Genomic DNA, 27,989 nt, shown 5'->3' on the forward strand with positions numbered 1-27,989 from the left:
TGGCTTTACCAGTGTCGAATCGTGGGGCCGCTGAATGAAACAGCTCTCCATCAGGTAACGATGGGGTGAACAGCGTGTCGCAACACCCCGGCACGTACCACGAGCAATACGCGTGAACAACCCGTGGCACAGGGGCAGGGCGCTGCGGCGGTGAACCCTGCGCAAACACCGGCCTGACCGGCGCACAGCCGCCCTCAGCCCTTTAGGTTAGGCAGTTCACCGTGGGGGTTATTGTTAACTGACTTCATCTCAGCCCACAGGAGCCGAGGCCCAGCAGACCGCCCGCCCGAGACGGACCTAGCCTGCCCTCCAGGGGTCGCTGCGACGCCCGCTGTGGACAGGCGGCTCCTCCGCCGCGCACAGCAGCCGCCCGGTGCCAGGCCTCAGCAGGCGGGCCCGCCTGACCGCGCTGCCAGCTCCGCTGGGAAACGCGGGAGACAAACCCAACCGGCCGCAGGCGGGAAGGAGGGGCGCTGGGGCCGGCCCGGCAGCGCCGCAGAGCACCCCCGGGTCCCCCCACACACCCAAGCAGCTCCCCCGCTGCCTGCCCAGAGCACTCGGACGGGATTCCCATTGGTTGTCCCGCTTGCTGCTGATTGGGCTGCGCTACCATCGGGGCAGGTTTCGAGCTGTGATTGGCTGCAAGGGAGGGGAAGGCCGAGCGGTACCAACCGGCTGGGTGGGCGGGGGGCACCACCCTCGGGAAGGGCCGTTCCAGCCGCCCCGGGGCGGGCCTGGCCGGGACGCTGTTAAAGCGCTGGGCGCGGGGTGTGATCTCGAGTGAGGCCATGGCGACTTGTGTGCGGCTGGGCACCGCGGCCAAAATGCCCCTCCTGGGGCTGGGCACATGGAAGGTAACCGCGGCGAGCCTCTGCAGCGGGGCCGGCGCTGCTGTGCTGCGGCTTCGGGCTCTCGGTGCGGCCGCAACGCTGCCCGCGCCACCGACATCGCGGCCGGGCCTCCCTGCTCCGTGCGGCCATGCTGTGGCAGCGTTGGGCGCTGGGGCTTGCTCCGTTCCCGCTGCCCCTTGCAGCAGCCGGAGCTCCTACGCTGCGGTAGGGCTCTGGCCGGGGACGCGGGTCACCGGGGCCTGGGCTGAGGCCCGTCCCACAGGGTTAAGTCCCGGCTGAAGCTGCCTGGGGGGTTTCTCCTTTGAGGGGCGGTGCGCGGAAGTGAGGAGGCCTTGGGCTGGCCATGGAGAACGGCCCTGGTGTTAAGGGCTCAGCTCCCCAAAGGCTCTCCAGAGCCCTGCCGGGAGCAGGGTGCCAGGGGAATGGTGGGAGCCTGGTTTTAGGCTCGGAGGGCTGTGCTTGATATGTGTGCAGACCCGAGAAAGCTTTGTGGAAAAGCTCCTCTTAAAGCTGCCCTGTGTGTTTGTCCACCCTCCAGCTACCTAAGGAGCAGCATATAAGCATCCCAAATCCAGACATATCATACCTTTTCTCTCTTCAGTCCCCGCCAGGAAAGGTGCAAACTGCAGTGATGGCTGCTATTGATACTGGGTACCGCCACTTTGACTGTGCCTACGTGTACCAGAATGAGAAGGAAATTGGGGAGGGGATCCAGCAGAAAATCAAGGAAGGCGTTGTGAAGAGAGATGACCTCTTTATTGTCAGTAAGGTAAAGTCAGATGGTCTTGGACTGTGAATGTTTACAGTAGGAAACTAAAATAACATTGTTATAGCATTGGAGAACCTTGTAATGTAAATGAGATCAATCCTGATACTTTCTTGTTTCCCTCCATCAGCACAGAGGTAGAGTTTGATTATTTTTCATTTGATTATTTCCACTGATGGTAATTTTTATTATTGTAGCTGTTGGATAGGACGAGTGAGTTCCTTGAGGCTTGAGCAGGGAGAAGAATCACCCTCATCTGAACTATCTGGTGGCAGATTCTTCCCCAGTGAGTCCTATAACACTAAAGGAAGTAAAGGCTCTGATTTCCCCCCAACATTTACAGAAAGCTTGAGCACCACAGCCCTGCTGTGGATTGGCACTCTGCTGGGGAGACCTAGAAGTGCTGCGAGATGGATGAGGAGAAGCCATTGCAGGCCAGCTGGTGCAGAAGTAAGGAAGCAGGAAAAGGGACAGTGGGCCAGGTACCACCAAACAAGCTAGAAACCTGTGATACAGGCATCAAGATCATTTGATGTCATGGCCTGATACAGAGGAGAACCAGTTTCACAATGGCATCTCCCTGACTGCTAAAGCACAGCAGAGGAGATGAGCCTGGCAGTGCCTGCTGCTTGTTCCAGCAGACGGGCTCACAGCCCTGCCTAAGGGGTGTCTGCTGTGTGAGGAAGATGAGGTTCTGGGCACCCCGTAATCTACTCGGGGCAGTGTAATCTGCTCAGCCTGTGTCCCAAGGAAGGTGTTATTGTGGTGGCTTCTGTTTCTCTTGCTTACTAAGGAAAACAGACTATTTAACTGAATTCTGAAGTTGCTTCTTAACTTGGTAAAAGTAGGTGCCAGCTACTTCTTTCATAGAATCAAAGAATAGTTTGGGTTGGAAGGGACCTTCAAAGGTCTGTGGCTTTGCCTTCTACATTCAGTGCAGGGGTTTTATGCATGGTCAGGAATGACAGACATGTCTTCATTTAGAAGCCACCTATTGCAAAGGCAGCCCCTGTGTAAAAAGGATAGCACAAATTCTTACCTAATGAGAGCAGAGGATGTTGCCTGCTATGATCCTGCTCGAACATATGTGCTGCCACTGCACATATTGCCTTCAGTGTCGTAGGCCAGGGCCATCAACAAGGAAGCCTGATCTCAAGAGCACTAGGATGGCCTCATTCTACATGGCCTTCCAAAGAAGACAGGTGCAGGAGATCGTCCAAGAGCTTTAACCCAGGAGGTCACAGTGTGCCTTGTTTGTTTGCTTTTTTCTCTAGCTGTGGTGCACATTTCATGACAAGCCTCTGGTGAAGGAAGCCTGCCAAAAGACTCTTGCTGACCTGAAACTGGATTACCTGGATCTCTACCTCATCCACTGGCCTTTTGGATTGAAGGTACAGTAGCAGCAATGCCCTTGGCTTTTTTCTTGTGACTGCAGCTTCGGGGGAGCTATATGGCTTTACAGCCCAACAATTACTGTTGCTGATAGATGATCATGTGTCTGTTGTGTGTACCAGCACTGCTCTGGTGCTCAGCTTTACTCTGGCCATGAAAGCCAGGCTGTTGATCTCTGCCCTGAGACTGTTGCTTGCATATCCCTCTGATCCTAGGAATGATGGTCTGAGGACTAGGGGCAGATCTCCTAGCTGCAAGCATAAGATAAGCTGCTTGCCCTTTCTCTTATGAGCATACATATGAGTGTATGCTCATCTCAAAATTACTTCTTGCAGAAAAGAAGACTGCACTTTGCTGCCTGTCAGAAATTTTTTCTGTTACAGAATCACAGAGCAAGAGAAAATATTTCTGTTTTCCATTTCTCTTTTATCACCAAGTCCTTAACACAGCACAGATTGAGCTGACCTTGCCTGTAGGACCCTTAGCATTGTTTCACAGATACAGGAATTTAAAAGATGAAACTTCTTGGAGGCCTAAATGCTTTCACAGATTAGTGAAGGAGCTAATGTTTCTGTTTGACTGTTTCTGGTCTTAGTCTTTCTGTCCTGCTACAGTCTGATCAGTCTCTCTTGAGATGCTCATCTTTATTTCATACTCTAGTTTAGTATTATGTTAACAAGGAAATGAAACCATCTCATGGTGACAGTAGCAAACTGCTTTTAAATGCAGTTCAAACTTGGTGTCTTTTCAGAACCTGTTCACAAAGGCTCTTCTAATTTTCCTGATATTCATATATTTCCTAGTATTAGCAGATTTACACTGAGCTTTGTTGTGGAAGAACTGTTACTGCACATAATACTTCTTTTCAACAGATTTGGTGGTGTATAGACCAAAGCTACGAGTTCCCAGTACCTGGCTAGGTCCCCTAATGCCCTTCTGGAAAAAAAAAACCAAACAGTTCTTCCTCACATGAAGCAAACATGTATAAGACTGGAGGCTAGAATTCCAAGTGGTTTGTTTCCCTGTAGGTGTTTGGGTGAGCCATCCCTTTGAAGGGCCCTAGCAGGAAAATCTGTCTTTATGGGAATGGTCACTGGCAAAAATACTTTTAACTTCCTCCTTGTCCTCAAGGAATAACTGAAAGTAGACAATAGTTAGGGTTCTTGCCTGCACTAGAAGTTTAAGCTGTTGTGGTTGTGAGCTTTCATGGTATGAAGTGAACCTCTCAACAGATTCTCAAGCGGTTTTTTTGTCACTGGCAGGCAGGAGAGGAGCTGTTTCCCACAGATGACAAAGGCATGTCTATATCCAGCAACACAGATATTCTACAGACATGGGAGGTAAGTTCAGCCATAGTAGAAGAGTCATGTCTTGTGTCCTCAAGCAGTGGTGTTAGCTTCAGCAGTCACAGAATGGCTCATGCATGTGTGCAGAATTAGTTGGGAAGGATTCACAAAAGTATGTGGTAGCTTTTAAAAATGTGCATGCTTAGTCAAGCTGTTGTTTCTGTTCACTGTGGATTCGCATCTCGAGTCACTGAGCTGCACAGTCATTTTCAGTGGAGCCGCAGGCCAGACTGAGCTTAGCAGAAGTTACTTACTTGCCCATAACTGTATGATTCTTCTTCACCACAGTTCTCATGCAGTTCTTGAACTGCTCAAACAGATTTTCTTGGACATAGACACTTAGGTTGTGATCCTGCCATTCTCCTAGGGCTGTGACAGTAGGAGAGTTAGTCATCTTTTCCTTGTGTAACTCAGTGAATTTCAGTCTCATCAATAATTTGAGGCTTTGGTGTGATAGAAGACATAGCACAGATACTACGAGTACCCACTTTTCACTGTGAGAATCAAAAACCTGGTAAGTCTGAACAGTTAGGTTTTACTTCCAGTGAAGAGAAACAAGACCCATCAGGAAGAATGTATTCAGGTCATGTCTTGTACACTGGATGCTGACTTTGTTCCCCTTTCTGTTAGGCCATGGAAGAGCTGGTGGATGCTGGTCTGGTAAAAACCATTGGAATCTCCAACTTTAACCGTGAGCAGATTGAAAGAATCTTGAACAAGCCAGGACTGAAATACAAGCCTGCAAATAACCAGGTAAGCTGCAGAGTGACTGCAGGTGAATAGTTTCCAGGGATTATAAAGATCTGGTTACAGTTGAATGAGGAGATTGAAAAAGGGAGAACAAAGTAGACACAGCATGTTCTCTAAATCCCACTCTATGGATCTTTCTCAATACAAAAAGGACAAGAATATTTCTTTTTTGTCTTGTCTTGTTGAACCATTCTCTTTAGAAATTCTGGAGTATTTTCCCATGAAGCATTCTCTCTGGAGGGATAAAGAATCCAGACACAAGCTAACATTCTGACTGTAATCAATGATTTCTATAAAGCCTCTCAGAACAAAATCAAAAAAGCTCATAAGGACTCAACATAAAAGTTGATGCCCTATAGAATTATAGTCTTGTCACACAGACCACGTGCATGGTAGAATGAAGGCAGCCTGTAATTAGGAAATTAGGATTCAGAAAAAAACCCTCTGGAGCATTGGAACACTACAGTAATTCTACAGCTGTCAGTCTCTGCTCCTGTGTTGACAGATTGAAAGTCATCCATACCTTTCCCAGGAGAAACTTATCAACTATTGCCAATCCAAAGGGATCACTGTGACAGCATACTGTCCCCTTGGACGTCCTGACAGGTAATTTCCAAGTGGATTAGTGTGGTTTAAGTTTGAACATTCAGAGTAATTGAATGAGTAATGGTGCAGGCGTGTATATGTTTTAATGACTTGTGCTAGGTAGAATCTTTCTGCAGTGATTCTTTGTTTCTTCCCTTTCTTCTCTGTGTAGGGATAAGCCAGAGAACACTTCCCTTCTGGATGACCCCAAGATCAAAGAGATTGCAGCCAAACACAACAAAACCCCAGCACAGGTGGGTAGGTGCTGGACAGTAGGTGCTCCTTCCAGTAACATAGCCATTCAGGAAGGTGTCTGAAGAGAGGGTACAGCCTCTATCAGTGTTCCCTGTGAACTGTGGTGCTCTCTTGTGTTAACAAGCAATGCAAGTTGCCTATTCCATGGCCTACAAGATCTCTACTACTGTCTTTGGCCCTCAGCCAGGAAAGACCTCTTGCAGAGAATGAACACCTTGCATACACTGCTAAAAGCCCAGGTGGGAAGAAAAGGAATTGACTCTCCCAAAACTGGATGGCAAAGGCAGCCTTCCATGTCGGCCTCCACCACTTTTGTCTTTACTCTCCAGGAAATGCTACCTAGGCTACAGGGAGAGCAACGATTTGAAATACAGCTATGCAGAAGAGGATATAACTTAGGGAAAATGGCAGTTGGAACAGGATCTGCTTCCTCCAGAGCAGGAACCGTTCTCTCTCTGACTCAGTGGTCTGTTCTTGCAGGTTCTCCTTCGCTTCCAGATCCAGAGAAATGTGATTGTGATTCCCAAGTCTGTCACACCACAGCGCATTGTGGAGAACTTCAAGGTGAGTGATAAGAGACCTGGGTGCTGCCCTTCAGGGATGGCATGGCTTCTTCCTGCAGAGCAAGCAGTGATCCTTTCTCACCCTTCCCAAGGTGGCCTCAGGCAGGAGGACTGGGCTTTTTCTCTGTCTGGAAGCTAGGGCTACAATGAAAACTACAGCTGGAGAAATGATAGAGCACTTGGAAACAGTATGCTGATAACCTTGTCAGTCACCTTACATACTGTCTCCTGTTCTGTAACTTGTGGATGAAATGGCAGGGAGGGCTTGCTTGGAGCCCAAGTGCAGTAATATTTCTCAAAACATAGAGTAAGCAATGTTAAGGGAAGAGTCCTGGTGTCAATAAACCACATTGCCCCTTTGACTGTTAAGTCAGGGTTTTTTTCCTGACTTCAAGATTTCAGAAGTAACATAGCTGGACTTACTGAAATATGGAAGTCTTCCAGCTGTTTCTTTGGAATTGGAGAGAAATGAGTCTTCCACAAATGGAGGCGCTCTGCAACACCAAAGTGCTTACCAAACACCTTGGAACAGCTGGCCCGTGTAACTGCAACTGGAAATCTTTTTCTTCTCTCTGCCAGAGTCTCAAAAATCCAAAGATACTACTTTTTCCTGTCTCATGAAGCCATCATTTCTAAACAGCACCCCTTCTGATGTCAGTTGTTCTTTAATCTTGTGAAGCTTGCCTCGTTTGTTCAAAGAGGTGACTTCCAGGTGTTTCTCTTCTTAGGTGTTTGACTTTGAATTGACTAAAGAGGAGATGACAACCCTTCTCAGCTTAAACAGGAACTGGAGGATCTGTGAAATGAACATGTAAGTGACACTGCTTGTTTCCTTCAGACTCTTACATTTTGAATAATCTTTACTCTGATCTCACAGCTGCTGGTATAGCTGTTTAAATTCGGTATATTTTGAAATCTGAAATCATTTGGGGGATGGAGCATCAGTTATGTAACCCTTAGTGGCTTTATATTTTTCACTTTATGGGCTAAAGGATAAGGCATACTATGTATTCATTGTGAATTCTTTCTCCAGGAAACATTGTGCCTGGAATTCCCAAGGAGGGTTCTAGTTGATAACTTGGGATTTTCCATATTGGGGAAACTAGCTTTAGCCAGTTTTAAACTTACGGTAATTTTTTTCTGTGCATATTATAAACTGATGTCAGCTCTTACATAGGTGGTTGGGGGGAGGTAACGACCATCTATAGTGCAGTATGAAGAGCAACTGCTTGCAGATATGCACCTTGGAAGCCTATAGCAAGACAAGAAGTCTTGGCTGAAAAGCCACAGAAAGGTCTGTTTTCTCTGTAAGCAGTGTGAACTTTTAATTCTTTATCTAGGAAGTAACTTGATCCCAGCACTGTTCAGTGCTTGAGTAATAGGAAAAGACTTGAACTTGTTAGTCATGTATGCCATTTCCATACTAAGTCTCTTAAGTTCCCAAGTTACATAATTCAGTTACATAATTCAGAGCCTTCCTTGAAGGTTCTTTTGTACACCCACTGTAGCTCTATAGCATTTATCTCAGCCTTGAGAGTAATCTTTCCTCTTTGATTTCCTTCAGGTGCAAAAATCACAAGGAGTACCCTTTCAGTGCAGAATACTGAAGACAGTATTATCCTGCCCTCCTGGAGTTCTCTGAGGTCTAATGAGCATCTACTGCTGCCTTGAGTTGTCCACTATGTAGCTTACACACTGTATCTCTCCTGCCAGCAAAGGCATAGTGTATGTATTCAGTGACTTGAGGTTTTTCTTCTTTGGTGGAAGGAAATGGTAAAATTGTTCTCAAGAACAAAATATGGGCTATAATAATTCCCTAATCAATAGATGAGTGTCTCTGCATGGCTGAAATAGCAAAGCAGAAAATGTGAAGAATGAACTAGCAACTGAATTATTTTTCTTGTCTTGGGTCACCACCACTTAAGGCTGCAGGGTAAGGATATGTGAGCACAGAAGAAAGATTCATCCAGAAAGAATTAACTACATAATCACTGCCTGAAGATAAAAGACAACAACTAACTTTACTTCTAGAGCACAGCCCAAAGCTTTCTGGGAAAGAATAGTAATTGGGAGAGATTTCCATACCTACAGATGCATAACAACTCATACTGGGCCTTGTTTCTGTCACATTCTTTTACAGACTGAATGTGAACAGAGATTAGTGTTCAACTTTATTCTTATATATTCTTTATTTCAAAATAAAAAATGGTTAGATTACTGCTGGTTTGGATGTTCTGTTCTAATGTGAAAAAATGAGAAAGCCATTTGGATCAACAATGTCATTGGAAAAAATCATCCATATTCAATTTTAAATGAGGTCTCAGGAGCATCAAGATCTTGTCTTGATCAGAAGTTGAATAACTTGGTATAATAAACTCTGGTTGATAGAGCAATGCTGCCAAGAACAGTTGAGTATGACAAGCCTTAGTCTGGACAGTGGATCAACAAGCACCAGGAGACCTACACCTGGAACTGCTGGAAAGCTGAGCAGTGGTATCCCTTGCAGACTGATTTGGTTGGTGGCCTGTGCTGACATCCAGCTATTAAAAACCCAGAGTAACAGAGACTTCAGGGAGAGAGGAGATGGTGTTAAGCAGGTGTCTGATACTGCATAGAAGCAGAGGGTGTAAGGTGGAACTGTTAAGTGTAAATACTGGGCTGCTGTGCAGAGCCTGACACTGAAGCAAGTGTTTTGTTCCCTCTGGCTATGCTGTGCTGACTGACTAGCCTGGTAGCTGCAACAGGTCTCCTGTTAACTCTATGTACCAGTAAAGCTTTTCCCTGACATAAGCCTATCCCTTGTGGTGGAGGATGCAGGTGAGCAGTGCTAGAAGGTGTTTCAACAGCATGGCACTTCAGGGGTCCATAAGTGCAGTCAGCGTGCCTTGGGCTGGTGGACACAGGCTATCTGCAGTACAGCTATTGCATTCTGAGCCATAACATCAACACCAGATCAAGCTGTAGGATCTGACAAAAGCATATGAAGTCTGAGATGTATCTTGAGCAACTGGGTGGCCTGGAAACTTCCTTGAGAACAAGATTATTAACACAAACCTGCTTTTGTAAAGGTTAATAGTATTAGGACCTGGTGCTGACTTACTCCTTTCCCCATACTAACTTACAGCGTAATTCAGTGTGCAACATCTGTTATGCTTACACAAGCTTGAGCTACTTGTATTATACATGCATCTGTATTACAAACTAATGATGTACAAAATATGTTTGACAGATGACAGGCTCAAACATCAGATGTCATAGAAGCATCAAGATCTTGCCTTGATCAGGAGTAGACTAACTAGATATAATGAACCACAGCTGACCAGAAAGCGCAAACAGGACGTGTTTGAGGAGTCTTGGCACATGTGAGCTATGGATGTGAAAGTGACAGGAGAACAATACCTGGAAGTGCTGGCAAGTGCCAAATGAGGAAATTTGGACTGATTTGGCTGCCAGCCTACGCTGACATCTAGCTTTATGAGCCTCAATAAAACAGACTATGGGGAAACATTACTATGCAGATACCCAAAATACACTGGACATGAGGTGTAACAGTATGTGTTAGTGCTGAGTAACTGCCCAGAGCCTGACACTAAGACAGGTCAGCACTGAGTGTTGCATTTCCACCACGTGAGACCACACTGACTCACTGTAGTAGTAGATGAGGGACACATAATATTACACCTTGTGAATGCTTCCAGATATTGTTCTCGTGACAGGAGAACAATCCATCTTTCACATCCATAGCTCATATGTACCAAGACTCTTTCTGTGTATATACATACTCTCCCCGACAGGCTACTCCAACATTGGTCCACTTGGTTAATTCAGTTTAGCAGTGCCACGTTGCCTGGTGCTTCCTTACCCTATGACAAGTGCAAAAAGAACTTAGCCTTTTTGTGTGATGAAAAAGAAAGAAGCTTTTGTTTTCAAATGAGGTCTGAACAAAACTTGCACTTTGGGCTTAAGCATGATGGTTATGAGAGACAGGACAATGGACCTCAGATACATTACAGCTTTACATTTTGTTAGCACTTACTCTCTTTCATTCCAACAGGAAAAAAAACCCACAATGTGCAAATATTCATCTCAGTACACTAATACTCAGATCACATATGATATTCCAAAATATACACATACAAGTCCCTAGAATATATCTAACATGCTTTTCAGATGGAGGTCATCCAACTATTTCCATCAAAACTTCCAAAAGAATGTATCATGCAACCTCAAGATGAGGCAAAAAACCATGGAAGAGGTATTAAAGCAGAAATCTTAATCTAATTATTGCTTACAGGCAAACAAAAGAATCAGAGTTTACAGGGGGCAGTACTTTACCCTTTGGTTTTTTGTGTTTGAGAGTTATTGGTTTGGGGGTTTTTTTAAACATATTTCCACATTTGAAAGGCTCTGCACTGGCCATACTTGTCCTTTACTCCCATGCAGCAGTCTATCTGGGGGAATTCACCTCGTCTAACTTTAGGTGTCCACAGCAGAGGTGGCACCCCAGGGCCAACCTCTAAGCTCCACTCACAGCCAAGATGTTTGAGCAAAACAAGGCAGCAGCACTCAGTGTCATTATGCCTGGGGCCAGAGCTGCTCTTAGCTCTGACCCATCTTGCTGTTTAGGCTCTCCGCACCTAATGCGCTCTCTTTCCCTCTCCTGCGAACACACGTGAAGTCAGCTGCTATCACCTGCAGATATGAATGGATATGAACCCTTCCTGGAACAATTCCCAACAATAAAACCATGTGGTGCTTTTCCCTGTAAGTATTAGGGGGCAACCAGCCCTCAGAGGAGCCTTGAATTTCTCTGTCATTATAGGTCAGAAGCAAACCAGGCACCCTTCCTACTGGTAAAGATTGTTTCACTGGGACCTACCCACTTTGATCATTTTGAGTCTGGTTCTTCTCAGATGCCAAACAGTGCTCATCTCTCGAGGCTATGATTTTTGGTGAATTAGAATTAATACATGCAAATGTCAACACACCAAACCTGAAAAAACTTACTGTATTTCCAATAAGCATCCAACCTTAGTGCAAGCCTTTGCACACAGATCAAATCAGGCCATTCCTCACACACACAGTTCCTCATCTCACACAAGGAACTTTCAGGCATTTTAAACAAGCACACTGCAGTGTTTCCCAAGCTAGTTCTCATCCACTGAAGCATGTGATACTTCTTTCCCAAAGATCCTACCATCATCTGACAACCCCAGCCATGCCTTCAGAACAGAGAAACAACTGACATCTCCTGTGTCTTGGCATGATCTGGGAAAAGTGTCACACCAACATGCACAAACAACAAAGCAAAATACAAACCTCCTGCCCAGAGAAGAGCCCTGGTCTTGACCCATCTTCAGATGCTGTCATGCTTCAGTCTTGCCATCTCAAGTCCTCTTGCAGAGAATGAAACCTTGATAAAAGTCCAAGTGGGAAGGAAAAGATTCCTGGTGTCCATAAGACATGTTGCTCCATTGTTAATTCAGTTGTCCTTGACTGAAACTGGTCATCAAGATTTTGAAAGACTTAGCTGAATTAGCAAAATATGAAAGTCTTGTAGATGTTCCTTAGGAATAGGACAAAAAGATGCATCCTTCACAAGTGGCAGATGTAATGCTAGTTGCTCACCAACTGTCTTGCAATGGCTTGCATGTGTAATTGCAACTTTGGATAGCCTTTCTTATTCCCTCTGCCAATGAATTCTTGGAAATAGAGAGATGTCTTTCCCTCCTTCATGAAGCAGTAGTTCCTTCTAACCAACTCCTCTGCCTTGTAGACTTGTTCTTTAATTTTGTGGATTTTGCTTTCAGTCTCTGATTTGTTCAGAAAGGTGACTTCCAGCTGTTTCCCTTGTTAGGTGCTTGACTTCACATTGACTAAAGAGGAGCTGGCAACAATTTTCAGCTTTAACAGAAACCAGAGAGCCTGTGCAATGAGCATGAAAGTGGTAGCATTCAATTCATTTTTTTCCCCAGACCCTTAAGTTATGAATGCTATACACACAGAGGTTTTGCATTTAAACATTGCCTAGAATGCTGAGAGCCTGAATGACAAAGTGACTTGCATGTTCCCAGTGTACAAACAGCACACACTACTGAGGAAAACAAATATGGAACAAATCCATTCTACAATTACACAGTTCAGATTCTGCCTTGGTGACTCCTCTAAGCACTCATTAGAGCTCAATATATTTAAAAAAATAAATAGCTGAAATTAAGTCTTTTGATCCCTTCAATTATGAAACTCACAAAGAATACCTAAGTCACAGAGAGCTGCTGAAGTCCCTCTGCTGGGGAATCGTGTCCCTTAACTTTAGATACCCACCTCAGGGCCAACATCTAAGCTTTAGTCACAGCCAACAGATATTTGAGCTGAACGAGACAGCAGCCTTCAGCACGGTCTGTTACACCCATGGTGGGATCTGCCCTTAGTTCAGACCCAACTTGCTCGGTTTAGTCTCAAGACCTCATGCACCCCCTCTCTTGTGAACAACCGGGGACACGGATGCTCCCCAGGACAACGCAGCCACCCGGCACTTTCCCCCGCGGGCACCAGGGGGCAGGCAGCCCCCAGAGAAGAGAAGAGCCACGTTGCCACCAGCCCTCAGCAGGGCTGGGGACATTTCACGTCACATAACCTGGGTGTCTGCCCCCTGGTCAGGGGAGGCTCAGACCCTCGGTGCTGGGCCCAAACCGCCCTGCCAGCCTCCTTTAGCAACACCAGGTGAGATGAGGAGGTGTTTGCTTCCGTGGCTGTGTCACCCTTCTCTTCCCTCCTACTGAGCAGGTGACCAAACACATAATCATAAAGTGGCACGCTGGGTTTCATGGGAAACTAGTAAAACCTTTGTTCAAGAAAAGAGGCATCTTAGCACCTTCTTTCCAAAATTTTCACTTTCAATTAATGAACACATAACCCAGGAACTTATGTTTTTCAGCTTCCCGAAGGAAGCAACCCATAAAACCCCCAGCAATCCCCAGGCTGAGGTGACACAGCTCTGCTGAGACTGCATACACATTTTTATTGAACAATAAAGGCACCATGTTTGCTATGGTGCAGGAAGAGCCAAAGGTTTAGACCGCTGTCTTTTCCCTTCTCCAGCATGGGTCACGCAGTGGCCGCAGTGCCTTCAGGCGGTTTCCTTGCTCCAGCATAGCTCATCTTCCAGCTGCAGTCCCCTCTTTAGCACGGACGTCCTTGCAAGAGTGCACTTATGTTTCCAACAGTGTGCCTGAGCCAGGGCACCGTGGGCTTAAATTCTGGCATGAGGCAGGGTGTCTACATCAATTTTGGAGGCAGCTGGAATTGGTTCTGGCTGGCACTGAGCAGTTCATGGTCTCCAGACGGGTCACCACTACCACGCTCTGATACCCGCTGCAACATATGTCCTTTTCATTCCACCCTTCACCTCATTGAAAGATATATTAAGAATTGTTTCACTGTTATATAAAAGCTACCTTTAACATCATCACAATCTTAATGTATATTCATTATAGACTCCATCCCTTGTCCCTGCAGACCAGACTAGTAGTTAACATGTAGTTAACTACTAGTAGTTAACTAGATGTTAACATCTCACCAATGTGAACACAACACACATCAGAAACTTACTCCTTCCCTAGCAGACAGAATTATCGGGATCAACACTGCAACATTCTTAACATGCTTTCCAATCCTTCTGAAACTTTTTCCAAGGTCAACCATACTACTGGACTCCCAGCACTATCCTTGGCCATGCTGCCAACCTCCTGCTTGTCTTCTGGCATGCTCCCTCCAGTACAATACATGTTAATCACTCCTTGGCGTCCCACCAGTTTATCAGGTAATACCAGAGGGGCAGCCGTAACTGTGCCCAGATCTTAGAGCTTTCAGGCCATGGCATCAGTGATCACCACTTTTTCAGGATCCCTCCCCCCTTGCCTGTAAACACAATCCGTCAGCCCAAGCAATTGAAATCAATTACCTCCTTCTTCCCAGTCCCTCTGCGGGGGTGTCTCATCTGTGGGATCAGCAGGATCAGGCCATTGCTCCACACAGTCCTTCACAGGCCCTTCCTCCTTTGTGCAGGGCAGTGCTTGCAAGTAGCATAAAGCCCAAACTCCCCAGAACTCTGCTCTTCCAAGACAGAGGGTGCATCGCGTTTGCTGCAGCTTCCCAGCACTGCCACAGCCACTACAGGGACACCGGCTGCTGCAAGTGTTCAGCTCTTCTGTAATGTCATTCCAAGCAAAGGACTGCCATGAAAGCACTCACATTCTGGGGAACAGCACTCCACCTCCACAGGTCTACTTAACCTACTTAAAACTGCGACTCAGGCTGCCTGGAAGGGCTTTGTTTTTACTTTGCCATCAGTACTCAGTTTCCTCCCAGATGTGCCAGGGTCCTCCTCTGAGCCAATCCCTCTAAGACCACTCTCTGCTCCTACAACTGCAGCCTGGCCTACCTGGCACACAGGTTTCCATCTGCCCAATTCAGCGCTATTACTCACTTCTGACCATGGGCCTCCCCTTCACGCTGAGCACTTGTTAATGCACGTTACTCCAACAAAGATCATCAGCCTGACTCCCCTGCTCTGCTAAGCGGTCCTGGTCTCTCTGAAGCCCCATTTGCAGCACATGCCAAGCCCAGCACACAGCCACACCACAGCAACACACCCCTCTCCCCATGTTTCACAGCCAATCCCTCTGCAGGTCCAGCGCTTTTGGATCCTACATGTGGAGACAGCACTACACCAGGCCACTGGGGCACTGGCTTGGAGGAGACACCTCTCTCTCTCTCCCCAATCACCTTCCCTCCCAGCAATGGCCTCCCCAGGTCCATCCTTTCTCCAGCTGCTCACACACTGTCTGCACTAACCCTTGGACACACACAGGCTGTGCCACTTCCACCACCGTGTATTCCCAGGATCGGGATCATGGCTTCTTTCAGAGTCCTTCTCATTACTCCAGTTCTGGGCCATGACAGGGCTGGGTGTCACGCACATTCTCCAACAGCTATAGTCCCAGGCAAAACAGTTTCATCTCAGGGCAATCCAAGCTGATTTACTGCCCATTAATGCAAACTTCACCAATTCAGATAGAGAAGGAAAAAAGGAACACGTAAGAACAAAACAGTAAATGCCTTTCTCCCACTTCCCCAGCCTCTGTCTAAGCCAAACACCAATCCCTTCCCTGTCCTCCTATCTGCTTCCCTCATTTTCACCACAGATGATAGCTAGTCCATCCCAGTCCCTCCCTTGAGGAAACGGTAGCTCAGAGGGGCCTGCTTACTGCGTTTTAGCGCTCCCAGGCGGGCAAGCTGCTGCCCCAGGGCTGCCCGGTGCCCTCACCTCAAAACACTGGTTTAAGCTATGCCTGTATCTGTTGGTAACCTCAAAGCGGCAGACCCCAGCAGCTCTCCCCCTTACGAGTCAAAATGATTGCACTTTGAGACTCTGTCACCTCCTTACTTTGCCTTTGTGCTATTCTGGCACGCCACAGGGTCTCTGCCGGTAAGGACTGCCTCCACAAGGACATACCCTTGGGCCCTGCTCTTCTCTCATACCAAACACTGCTGCTCTCCAAAGTCACAGCTTGTGGTGAACCTAGTTACTAAATGCCAAGGCAGCAAAACAAACTAAAACCCCATGAAAATATGCATCCTGTTCCAGTGCAAACCCCCGCATGTGCATCGACGGGGAAAAAAAAGCCCTCCTCCCCCTCACAGTTCCTCATCACCAGCATTCACTGTAAAGAAACAGCTGGCCATGCTGTGAAGGACACAGTGCATGAGGAGTACCAGGCTGGCTGTCATCCCATGACACAGCACTTCTTCTTCCCCCAAGGCCCTGCTGCCATATGGTGGCCCCCGCATGGCCTTCAGGAGGGATAAAGAGTGGAAAGCCAACTTGCCTTACAGCTGCGCGGGGAAAGTCTCCCACTCATGAGAGCAAACAGCAAAATCAAAATACAGAACTTCTGCCTCAAGCCTCTTGTGACAAGATGGAGACATCTCTGACCAAAGAGAAAACACCAGAGAAAACCAAACCCAAACAGTCAGAGATACGCACGGAGTTATTTAAAGGTTTCGTGATGCACGTGAAAACACATCGCACCCTGCCATGGACGGCTGATGGTGCTGACACAAAACAGCAGGAACTTTAAAGAGAAAAACCAATTATCTTGCCTGCCCTTGGTTAAATGGAGCAAAAAATACCAAGCTTCAGCGAGCAGGGGCCTCTGCCCTGGGAGAGGCACCCAGAGCGAACGCTCACACCTGAGGAGACTCCATGTCTGAGTAAGCAGCAAACGCTCCCGGGCAAGCCTGGTTTTTTCCACTGCGTTGCAACCTCTCCTGCAGAACAGCGTACCTTTGTGTGCACGCTTTCTGATGTGAGATTACTGGCCACCTACCATGTACGATTACAGTTATGCGTTCATTCTGAAATGCCCTCAGCACTGCCCTGAAGGCGGAGGGACAATTAGATCATTATGTCACTCGTTAAAAAGTCACTGTTCCTCTACCGCGACTTTCAAAACACTTTATTCTGAATGCTGGGGGCGGTTTTTTTTAAAGTTCTTTTCTTAAACTCACTTTATCCTAAATTACTCCTAAGCACAGCACAGTATACCTTCACGTGGAAGCTGCATTTGTCCCATCTGGAGAACAGGCTTTCCCCACTCCCACAGACGAGGTTTCTCTACACATCTCACAGTATCAGCACAGAGAGTCCCCAAGCTCCAACAAGCGAGACCAGCCCAGGGCACCACCCCTGCCGTGGGGACATGCTGCTCGGGGAAAGGCCTGAGGCCCATAACCCGCAAACTAAGGGCGCAGGGAGACACCTCTGCCTCACACCCCCTCTGCCATCCCTGTCCCGGGGACGGCTGAGGTGCGACACAAAGGGGCCGAGGTGCTGCGGCAGGGCTACCAGCCGTGTGCAGAGACACAACCAGCACGGCACACCGAGCGCCTTTCACATGAGATCAGCGCAGCCCCAGTTTAAGCCCCATCTGACACAACCCGGGTGGCTGCGTGACGCGCACCCCACCACCGGGGCTCGCAGACGCGGCCTCCTCCAGCCCCAACCCCCGCCGTGGGCTGCACAAGGTCAAGGCCTGAGCTCCCCAGCTGTGCTCCGGGGTACAGCACCGGCACCGCCCCGCCATCCCCTTCCCCCGCCGCGCCGCGCCGGGGAGGGGCGGGCCCGGCCGCTATTAAAGGCGCTGTGCCGGCAGCTGCTGTGGTTGTGTTGTTGCTGAGTGCGTGTGGGGCTATGGCGACGTACGTGCAGCTGAACACCGGGGCCAAGATGCCTATCCTGGGGCTGGGCACATGGAAGGTAACGGGGCTCGCCGCCGTGTCCCCCCTCAGTTTCGCTGGCGGCGGGAGGGCGGATGTGCCCGGCCTCGCACTGGCCTTGGCCATTAGCGCCCGTGCGGGACGGGCGCCCATTTCTCGGCCCCGCGCTGGGAGGGATGGAGGGCGGCTGGGTGCGGCCCGGGCCCTGCGGGCGCAGTTTTGGCTGCCGGTGTCGGTGCTCGGCCCGGCTTCAGGCTTGTCCCCACAGCCACGCCGAGCGCAGCGCTGCTGGCGCCGCTGATATCCTGGCCGAGCCCCCCTGCTCCGTGCGGCGGTGCTGCCGCGGCGTGCGGCACCGCGGGTCCCCCCCTGCCTGCTGACCCCTTGCAGCAGCCTGAGCGCCTGCACCGCTGCAGGGCTTTGCCTGGGAATGTGGGTTGCCGAGGCCCCTCGGGCTGGCGGCTGCTGAGGGCTTCTTGTCTTAGAAGTGGTGTGGGGAAATGAGGCCTCGGCCTGGCTTCGAAGAACTGTCCTCGAAAAAATGAAGCGCTGGGGCCTCGGCTCTGCAAAACTGTCGGGCTGAGCACTGCTTGGTGTTGGGGTGGCAGGGGAACAGCTGGGGGCTGGCTTTAAGCTCAGGAGCCTGTGTTCAAGATGTATGCAGACTCAAGAGTGATGCAGGGAAAACTGGGAGTCTTTTTGAGGCTGTTGGGGGGGGGTTAATCTTTGTTTTAATGGAGGGATTGCTTTGGGTGGGTTGGCTTTCTTAATTCTATGTTGCTAGAAAATGGTCTTCATTATAGATTGTCTAGAGTTTCTTGGATATTGTATTTTCAGTCCCCACCAGGAAAAGTAACAGCTGCAGTGATGGCTGCTATCGATGCTGGGTACCGCCACTTTGATTGTGCCTACGTGTACCAGAATGAGAATGAAGTTGGGGAAGGGATCCAGCAAAAAATCAAGGAAGGCGTTGTGAAACGAGACGACCTCTTTGTTGTCAGTAAGGTATGGATCTGCTGGTATAGGATCCCAGGAGATGCCTGTGTTTTTCATAATAACCCCCCCAGTTCTTTACTTTGCACTCTGTGGTGCTTCGTAGAACAATTCAGAACATGACTTAGAACACTCCTGAGACAAGCTTCCTACTTTGCCTTCCCATGTAATGGACAGTTATGCAGGGTATGTACTGCAGATATAGGTGGTGCTTTAAACTTTTCCTGGCATGAAGTTACTACGCTGTCCTTCTTAATGCAGTATCTGGCCTTCTAGTAGGTGTTTCTTAAATGAAGTCTTAATGAAACCAGAGTACTGCAGTCTAGCATTACACCATTCAGTCACGTGTGCTGCCACTGTACATGTTGCCCTCAGTATCACAGGCCAGCCCTGCTCACAGGACTAGCAGAGCAAGCCTTGCCTGAAGATCAGTAGGATACCTAGTTCCACATCACCTCCCAAAGGGGACAGGTGCCCTTCTGGACAGGACAGAGGGGTTCCAAGAGGTTTAACCCAGGAGGTCACAGTGTGCCTTGTCGTCTTGTCTCTAGCTGTGGTGCACGTTTCATGACAAGCCTCTGGTGAAGGGAGCCTGCCAGAAGACTCTTGCTGCCCTGCGGCTGGATTACCTGGATCTCTACCTCATCCACTGGCCTCTTGGTTTTAAGGTACAGTAACAGCCATGCCTTTGGCTTTGTCTGTTGCGACTGGCAGTTCTGAAAAGGTGTATGGCTTTACAGCCCAGTAATTGCTTTGGTTGACACAAATCATCATGTGTCTGTTGCATGCCAGCACTGCTCTGATGCTTAGCTTTGCTCTGGCCATGAGAGCCAGACTGTTGATCCCTACCTCTGAGGCTCCTACTTGCATGGCATTCTCAGCTCTTCTGGTCATGGAAAAGGTAGACCTTGAATAGAGGCTGGTCTGACTGCTGCAAGCATAAGTTACCTTGTTCTCCTTTTGATTATTGCCTATGTGTTGTCTCCTACAAATCCAAAGTATGCTTAACTGATGGTGGTGTTCCCTCTTTGTGGGACAGAGGGCTGTGCTTTGCTGCTTGACAGATATTTTTCTCTGCATGTTGCAGAATCACAGAACCCAAGAATGTTTCTGTCTTCCATTTCTGTTTTTAATCACTTGAGTCCTTTAACACAGTACAGACTGAAGTGACCTTTGCTGTAGGAGCCTTAGTGTTCCACAGACCTTGGATTTCAAAAGGTGAAACTTTTTAGTTCCTAATTCTCCTACTGACTGCATGCAAAGGAACTGATGTCTCAGTTTTTAATATTTCTAAGCTTAGTTTTTCTTTTAGGAATAAAGATTTTGATCAGGGTCCACTTGTTGCTTCTGAGATCAACCGTTTCCTGTAGCATCTGTTTTTTTCAGATTAGTTTCATATGGACAGAACTATCAAAGGGAAAAAGCTTTGTGGTGTAGAAAACAACTGGCTTTGGATGAAGTTGATACCTGGCACATAGTCCTAACTGGAACACAAGCTGTTTTAACATTCCCTGTGCCAGCAACTTAAACAATGAGTCTCCCCATGAAAGATCTGTCAGCAGGTCTGGTACAGTATAGACTGAACATGTTCCAGGTCCTAAGTGGGTCCTCACTACACATTTTAGTAAAGCATTTCATTATGTCCATGTAAGAACTGTGCGTTTCTGTAATACAGAAAGTAAACTTGTGAACTGGCTACAATTCTACAAGTGAAGGGTTCTGTGTCACCATATGTATTTTGATGAGCCAGAGGACACTCTGTCCAGTGGAAGTACATGTCCATATTGGAATGTCTATTGGTGAAAATGCTATAATCCCATGTGAAAGCAAGACAAAAGACTGAAAAATGTAGATAATCAGTATTAGTATTATCTGATACATATATAAATAATAGTATGTCCTGCAGTAGGAGTTTGTAGTATCATGGTCTCCAGCTGGTGTTAACCTGACTTCCCACCAAAGTGTTTCAAGCATTTTCTTTGTCACTGGCAGGCAGGAGAGGAGCTGTTTCCCACAGATGACAAAGGCATGTCTATACCCAGCAACACAGATATTCTGCAGACATGGGAGGTAAGCAGGGAAATCATGTCTTCTTCTTCTCAGCAGTCTCTTCTGTGTTTTCATTACCTTCAGCAGCCTAAATTCTCATGTATGTAGAACTACTTGGAAGGACTCACTGGTATGATAGTCGGTTGTTGGGTATCATTGTTTTTCACTTGTATCTTGCTGTTAATTTCCTCTGTCTCAAAGATTGAGTCTCTGAGCTTTGGGGAAATGGGAAACATAAGACAAATATATTAATGCTGCTGTTTGGGGTTTTTTTTTTTGTTTTTTTTGCCTCAAACTTAAATTCTGAAAATCTAATAGCTTATTTTATGCTTCTCATTAAAGAGATAAGCCATGTCAGGAAGAATGTGTTCTTCAGGCCTTGTCATATATACTAGATTCTGACTTTATACTACTTTCTGTTAGGCTATGGAAGAGCTGGTGGATGCTGGTCTGGTAAAAGCCATTGGAATCTCCAACTTTAACCATGAGCAGATTGAAAGAATCTTGAACAAGCCGGGACTGAAATACAAGCCTGCAAATAACCAGGTAAGCTGCACCGTGACAGCAGGCAAATGTTTGGCTGGTGGTGTGTTTTGGTTGATAGTTTTTGTGGATTGGTTTTGGTTGGTGGATTTTTTTGGGGTTTTTTTCTTCAAGATTTATGAAGATATTACTATGAAATAAGCTTATAGAGAGAGAATGGAGTAGACACAGTTAATTCTCTCAATCCCATGCTTTAACTGCTTTTGGATGCACAAGATGCTGTTATTTTTATGGTCTTCCTGCACTACTGCTTGGAAATCTGGTAAGGAGCAGCTCCAGAACCTCTTTTATCTTCTTTGGGGGGGGGTGGCGGAAGAGGGTTGATGATGAGGATGGGCAACTCAGATGAGCTTTAAAAACTTCATTGGAGTAAACCTTAGTGTATATATACTGAGGGCCTAACAAAGAATTGGATGCCTTGGGTGTATGAGTAATGGAGGTAGTTTTCTTGTATCCAGCCTCTCTTGTTTCAACTTACGCTTGTTGTTTCTTGTCCTCCCACTATGTGCCACTGAAGAGCCTGGCTTGCCTTTGGATTACCTTCTTTTAGGTACTGAAAAGCTGTTACTAGGAGGCCTGAAGTACTCCCTTCTCCAAGCTGAACAAACCCAACTCCCTCAGGCTTTCCCAGTACAGCAGGTTTTCCAGCCCCCAGCCATCCTGGTAGCCCTCTGCTGAATTCATGGTAGTCTGTCAGTACTTCTTCTGCTGAGGGGGCTAGGAAGGGGGAAAGCTAGACACAGTATTGTGGAGGTGGTCTGACAAGCGCTGAGTAGAGGCGTATGATCACATCCCTAAACTTACTGGCCGTGTTCCTGCTGCCAGGGCTCACCACTGGCTCACATTTAGCTCAGCCTACTATGGCCCTCAGGTCATTTATAGCATAGTTGTTCTGCAGGTTGTCAGGCTCCAGCTTGTGTTATTGCCAGGGGCTTTATCTTCCCAGGTGCAGGGGCTTTGTATTCAGCCTTGTTGAATTTCATAAGGTTTTTGTTGGCCTCTTCATGCCTGAGTGGGTCCTCCTGAAGTGGAAGCCCTGCCCTTGAGTGTATTGAGTGGTCCTCCCTGAATTGGTTGTCACCTGCAAACTCAACAAAATTATAGCCTGGTGCAAGTTTTTAAAGAGGACAAGTCCTGGGATAATCCCCTATGAAGGACAAGGGACCAAAGACTCATTACTCTGAGCTTGTCTAGACTTGCTCTTGATTGCTATGGCCTTTGAAGGACTGCAGCCTCGGTTATTGATACCTAATTTTAAGATATATAGTATGTATGATGGTTTAATTTATTGTGGTAGATTGGGTGTGTGTACTGAAAAGGGATTTTAATACCCTTTTTTCCAGAAAGCAAATAGGATTGTTCTCTGGAAGCCTATCCAACATGAAACTGTTCATGACGAGTACAACATTCATAGTTCTTTACTGTGTATTTTCATTATCTGTCTCAATGTACTTTTAGGATACTTAGTAAAAGTCTTTATGGTACCTTTCAACACCTGCCACACCTCATTGCCTCCATCACTGTAGTTGATCATTACCTTTGCCTTTTGCATAGAGAACAGCCATTTGCACTGTCATACTTGCATATGTTCTCAAGCTTTCCAGGTTGAGCTTAGAGCAGTGGATCTTTAGTCCCTGTCCTTCAAAACCTACTGTTTCTAAAGAAATGCTTGCAAGCATGAAAGCTTGTCTGTGACCAGTGGTGTTATATTGCTTCCTGCAAACCCTTTCTCTGTGCAGATGTTTCACATAAAATAGAGTAATCCCCCTGTATTTGGTGTTCATTCCCATTCTTAATTTGAATTTGAATCCAGTATGTGGATTGCTTTAATTTGTGGTGAGAAATTAATTTGGCAAGGTAGTAATTACATTATGGTATTCGTATTTAGTTCAGTAAGAAAATCTGACTCTTTAAGTACTTGATCATCATTGTACAGTGTGGATTGCAATAGCTTGCTTAAGTATCTTAAGGTATCATAGGCTTTTCATCCTGGTCCAAACATAAGACTAGATAATGTAGCTCAGAAGTTTTGAATTTGAGTGTCAGTGGACAGGTAAGAATGACTTTGCCTTGCTTATTGCATAAATTCTGCTTATTGAATAGTTGAGGAAAATAACCCCATGCTCTGTTACTCTTGAGTAGCTGTATTTCTGGAGCTGCTGAAGCAAAATGAATGTGTATAATCTGCCCGAAAAACTGAGCTGTGTCCTGTTGTCTAGTATTCCAACATGCCCTAGAAGGGAGATGGCCATGCAGGCTTCCGATAACAACATGCAGTTAGAACCACAAATAAAGCACTCAAGGCTGTAAACTGATCCCACATTCTGCACTGTTGCTCCACTTGCCTGTAGCACAAGTTTCCAGGGACTTCCTCCAAACGCAGCAGCAGGCTGCAGGAGGCTCGCATGACAGTGTAGTCAAAGTTGTTGGTGTTGGTTGTTGAAAGTAAAGTAGTGCTCTCTGGTGTGGAACTATCCTGAAAGTCCCTCTATGCTTTAAAGTATCAAATATTCATGTTCATTTGCTGCCTCCTGACACATGAATAATTCCTGTTGTGTACTGCATATCTATGCATTAGCTTGCCAGACTACAGATCTACTGTACAGGGAGTCTGTATTCTGTTAGGGAGTCTTATGGAAATACATGGTAACTACACGTGTGTTTGTAAAAAGTCTATAATGGACTGAAAGCTGAAAGTCTAAAATCTGTAGCAGATTTTTATTTGCAGACTGGAGGTGTTCAGTGTGGCTATTGACACAAAGCAAATAAAACCAAATGAAACAAAGTTATGGCATGTTTAATTGGGGGTGAAAAGAGACTTTGTACTTACTGCTCTGCTGTCCTCTTGGTAAGATTTTACAGTTCTCTTGTGTATGCATTTTACTGAACTGTCCCATTTAAGCAATTGGGTAGCTGGTCATTCCATATGTTGGAGATAATATGGATCAGCAAAGTTTTAAGCAGTGGTGTTACAGTCCTTGGATTCTTCACTGCAAGGAGAAATACTACAAATGCTAGAAAGGGAATGGGGGCATACAAAAAACAAAGGCAGTGTAATATCGCGCAGAGACTTTAAGAGCAGAATCAGCCTTTGATTTGATTAAAAACTAATCCCTGGAGCATGGTAAAGCTGTTAAATTGCTGTCAATTTTTGTACTCTTATGTTGGCAGGTTGAATGCCATCCATACCTCACCCAGGAGAAGCTGATCAAGTACTGTCAATCCAAAGGGATTACTGTGACAGCATACAGTCCTCTTGGCTCTCCTGACAGACCATGGTAAAATTGCTTTGCGCTTTGCAAGGGAGCTAGCATGAGTTTATGCTTCAAACTTTGAGACTGCAAGTGCACCACTAATTATTCATCCAGATACAAATCTCTGTTAGGTTGGCTCTATGGAGGTTTCTTGCCACTGATCGTCTTTTCCTTGTGTAGGGCTAAGCCAGAGGACCCTTCCCTTCTGGATGACCCTAAGATTAAAGAGATTGCAGCCAAGCATAATAAAACCCCAGCACAGGTATGTAGAAGCTGAACAGCAGATACCCTTTCCTGTAACACAGCATAAAGGACAGCTAATGATAATGTAAAGGACAGGCTGGCTCTCCATTCCCTGTCAACTGTGGTGTTCTTTTTTGGTGTTAGTAAACAAACCTGCATTGTTACTTATGTGGCCTACAGTGCATGCTTGCAAGGGCTCTTTGACTGTCAACAAGAAATGCTTTCTGGCATCTTCAGATGCTGTCATGTTTTGGTGTTCCCCTCCCGGGTCCTGTTGCAGAGACATGAGCCCTTGTATAGCCTACTAAAAGTCTAGGTGGGAAGCGAAGAAAGGGAAACGAGTATCGCTAACCTGGATGGGAAAGGAGCAAGAAGGCCTTCTGTGTAGGGCCCCAGCACTTCTCTGTTTGCATTTCAAAAAGTGCTGCATAGAATTCTGGTATGATTTGAAATGCAACTCTGCAAAAGTGGGTTAGTTCTGAATTGTACAGTTTGCAGCAAAGAGCTGTTGGAACAGGCTCTGCTTGTCATAGAACAAAAGCCATCCTCTCTGACTCAGGGATATGCCTCTTGCAGGTTCTCATTCGGTTCCACATCCACAGAAATGTGATTGTGATTCCCAAGTCTGTCACACCACAGCGCATTGTGGAGAACTTCAAGGTGAGTCTTTAGGACTGGCCTGGGTGTGTGGCACGTTCAGGGATGGCGTGCCTTCCCACTGCAGAGCAAGCAGTGATCCTTTCTCAATCTTTTGAAGTTGTCTTCAGGCAAGAGGATTGAGCTTTTTCTCTCTGTATGTTTACTTGTTGCCTACTGAGGGCTGAACTTAAGGTTACAGTTGGAGAGCAGAGCAAACAAAGCTTTGGAAATACTATGCTGGTAATCTTAGCAGTCACGTTATGTGATGCTTCCTGTTCTGTGTCATGTGGATGACTCATCTGACAGAGCCTGCTTTGGGGCCAGAGTGCAGTAGCCCAAAACAAAAGGCTTATGTAGAGCAAGCACTGTTAAGAAAATAGTCCTGGTGTCTGTAAACCATGTTGCTGCTCTTGATTCAGTGGTCCTTTACTGAAATCAGTGTTAGCATATTGGAAGAATCTTGGTTGCATTAGGTGGAATATGAAAGTCTTACAGATGTTCCTTTGGAATAGGACAGAAAGATCCGTCTTTCACAAATGGAGGATGGAGGCATTCTACAACACAAAGTGCTATCCAAGCTTCTTAAAACAACTGGCATGTGTAACTGCAGGTTGAGATTTGGTTTTAATTTCTCCCTCCCCCACTCCAGCTAGTGGAGTCTCAGAAATCCAGAGAGCTGTCTTGCCTTTCCTCCTTCATGAAGCAGTCATTTATTCTAACAAGCACCTCTGCACTGTGGACTTGTTCTTTAACTTTGGTTGGTTGGTTGGTTTTGCTTACAATCTCTGATTTGTTCAAAGAGGTGATTTCCAACTGTTTCCCTTGTTAGGTGTTTGACTTTGAATTGACTAAAGAGGAGATGGCAACTATTCTCACCTTTAATAGAAACTGGAGAGCCTGTGCAATGAGCACGTAAGTGGCAGTATTGGGGTTTTTTTTAAGCTATTATTAGTATGCCTTAGTTCAGTATATGAGGTTATTAGTATGCCATAGTTTAGTATGTGAGGTTATAGGCTTGGTTTAAATGCAGGATATGCAAACTCAATTTCCGAAGTGGTCATCCTCAACTAACTTCAGAGAGATTTTAAATGTTCATGTTATGAGCCAAATCATGATGAGCATAAAGCAGACTTTGTTCATTTTCAGTTCAGTCTTCAAGAAGCTCTTCATAGCTGGAATTGCAAGAGGAGGCTTCTTACTTAACATTTTTATTTTTTCTATATTGGAGAAATGAGTGTGATGCAGACTTGGATTCTGTATTAACTTTGCTTGTGGCATTTTGTCTTTCTACCATGACCTTTAGGTATATTATAAAAAAAGCAACTGCAGGTTCTTCAGGAGTGGTTGGGAAAGTGAGTGAACATTAAAAAAGTAACATGAGGATTTGCAACTTGGAAGCCAGATATGAAATCTTTGTTAGAAGACTGCAAAAAAATGTCTACCTGGCAGTAAACCGTGAAACCTTGAATTAGTTGCCTACAAAGCACCTAGGTCATATCTCCCAAAATGCTCAGAGCTCAAATGGAAGGCACTCAAGAATCTGTTTACAAATACAGATTTATTTACATATATATTTACAAATACAGTGTGACACTGAAGAAAATGGAAACAAACTGATGCTATTTTTATACAGTTCAGCTCTTCCCTTGGTGGGTCCTTGCAGTGATTACAGCTGCAAATAGTGTCTTTCAGACATGAGATAATCTTTCTTCTTTTACTTCCTTCAGGTGCAAAAATCACAAGGATTACCCTTTCAATGCAGAATACTGAAGATGGTGAATACTGAAGATGGTTTCCTGCCTTTCTCCAGACTTAACCAGATATGCTTCTGCTGTTGCCCAAGTTGTCTACATAGCTTTCTCACTGCATCAGACCCTCCTTTTCCCTTGCTTTTTTTCCCCCCACAAAGATGCAGTATATGTACTCAGTGGCTTTGTGTTGCTTTCTTTTTTGGAAGAAGGAAATGCTAAAATAGTTCTGAACAGCACACTGTGTGGACTTGTAGATTGTCTTTGCCAAACTGCATGTCTGGAATTGGTAAGCAGAAAACATTGAGAAAGTTTGGACAAGCAGTCACTTTTATTTTGGAATACTGTGAACTGGAGCTAGTGATTATCATTGTCTGGAAGGACCAGGATGTTGGCAGATTTTACATAATTAATGAGGTCTGCTTTTTTGATTACTTCTGGGTTTGGTTTTGTTTCTTTTTGTAACACTCCAGGCTTATTTTTTTTCCTCCAATGGGAAGTACAAGTTGATTTCTGAGTAGAACAGTTTCTATGTGGATAGCTCCTTGAAAAGTGTATAGGTCCATGTTTCTTGGTGATAAAAAAGCTGGTTTTGCTTATAATAAAATACAGTTTCATTACTGTGTGTAATGAGATGGTTATTTCAGTAGTGCTTTAATGGTAGTAATGCTGGAGTAGTTGTGTTTTATCAGCTGCCTCTAGAGATTACACAAGAGCAAGGGAAAATTACCC

At 46.1% G+C, this 27,989-nt stretch overlaps 1 protein-coding gene across 4 annotated transcripts; it reads left to right on the plus strand.

Moving 5' to 3' along the window:
* The first annotated feature begins 663 nt into the window (after positions 1 to 663).
* Positions 664 to 27,882, plus strand: LOC115605755 (aldo-keto reductase family 1 member B1-like). Of its 4 annotated transcripts, none has more exons than XM_030480661.1 (10): positions 664 to 854; positions 1,453 to 1,620; positions 2,892 to 3,008; positions 4,272 to 4,349; positions 4,986 to 5,108; positions 5,611 to 5,711; positions 5,863 to 5,944; positions 6,426 to 6,509; positions 7,237 to 7,319; positions 8,073 to 8,731. In XM_030480661.1, the coding sequence occupies exons 1-10, from the start codon at positions 789 to 791 to the stop codon at positions 8,113 to 8,115; spliced, it is 945 nt and encodes a 314-aa protein (XP_030336521.1). In that variant the 5' UTR covers positions 664 to 788; the 3' UTR covers positions 8,116 to 8,731. The 4 variants fall into 4 exon arrangements, with proteins under 4 accessions (XP_030336521.1, XP_030336519.1, XP_030336520.1 ...); XM_030480659.1 differs by lacking the exons at positions 1,453 to 1,620; positions 2,892 to 3,008; positions 4,272 to 4,349; ... (4 more) ...; positions 7,237 to 7,319; positions 8,073 to 8,731 and adding exons at positions 18,626 to 18,793; positions 19,333 to 19,449; positions 20,774 to 20,851; ... (4 more) ...; positions 26,339 to 26,421; positions 27,237 to 27,882 and having other exon boundaries at positions 695 to 854; XM_030480660.1 differs by lacking the exons at positions 2,892 to 3,008; positions 4,272 to 4,349; positions 4,986 to 5,108; ... (3 more) ...; positions 7,237 to 7,319; positions 8,073 to 8,731 and adding exons at positions 19,333 to 19,449; positions 20,774 to 20,851; positions 21,254 to 21,376; ... (3 more) ...; positions 26,339 to 26,421; positions 27,237 to 27,882 and having other exon boundaries at positions 699 to 854.
* Positions 27,883 to 27,989: the final 107 nt, after the last annotated feature.

The sequence above is a fragment of the Strigops habroptila genome, chromosome 3 (assembly GCF_004027225.2).
Source record: "Strigops habroptila isolate Jane chromosome 3, bStrHab1.2.pri, whole genome shotgun sequence".
NCBI classification, from domain to species: Eukaryota; Metazoa; Chordata; class Aves; order Psittaciformes; family Psittacidae; genus Strigops; species Strigops habroptila.

Coding starts and splice junctions, on each gene's coding strand:
- LOC115605755 (XM_030480659.1), top strand. CDS start 789: ATGGCGACTTGTGTGCGGCTGGGCACCGCGGCCAAAATGCCCCTCCTG. Junction 855..18,625: donor TGGGGCTGGGCACATGGAAG/GTAACCGCGGCG, acceptor TTGTATTTTCAG/TCCCCACCAGGAAAAGTAAC. Junction 24,652..24,807: donor GGCTCTCCTGACAGACCATG/GTAAAATTGCTT, acceptor TTCCTTGTGTAG/GGCTAAGCCAGAGGACCCTT.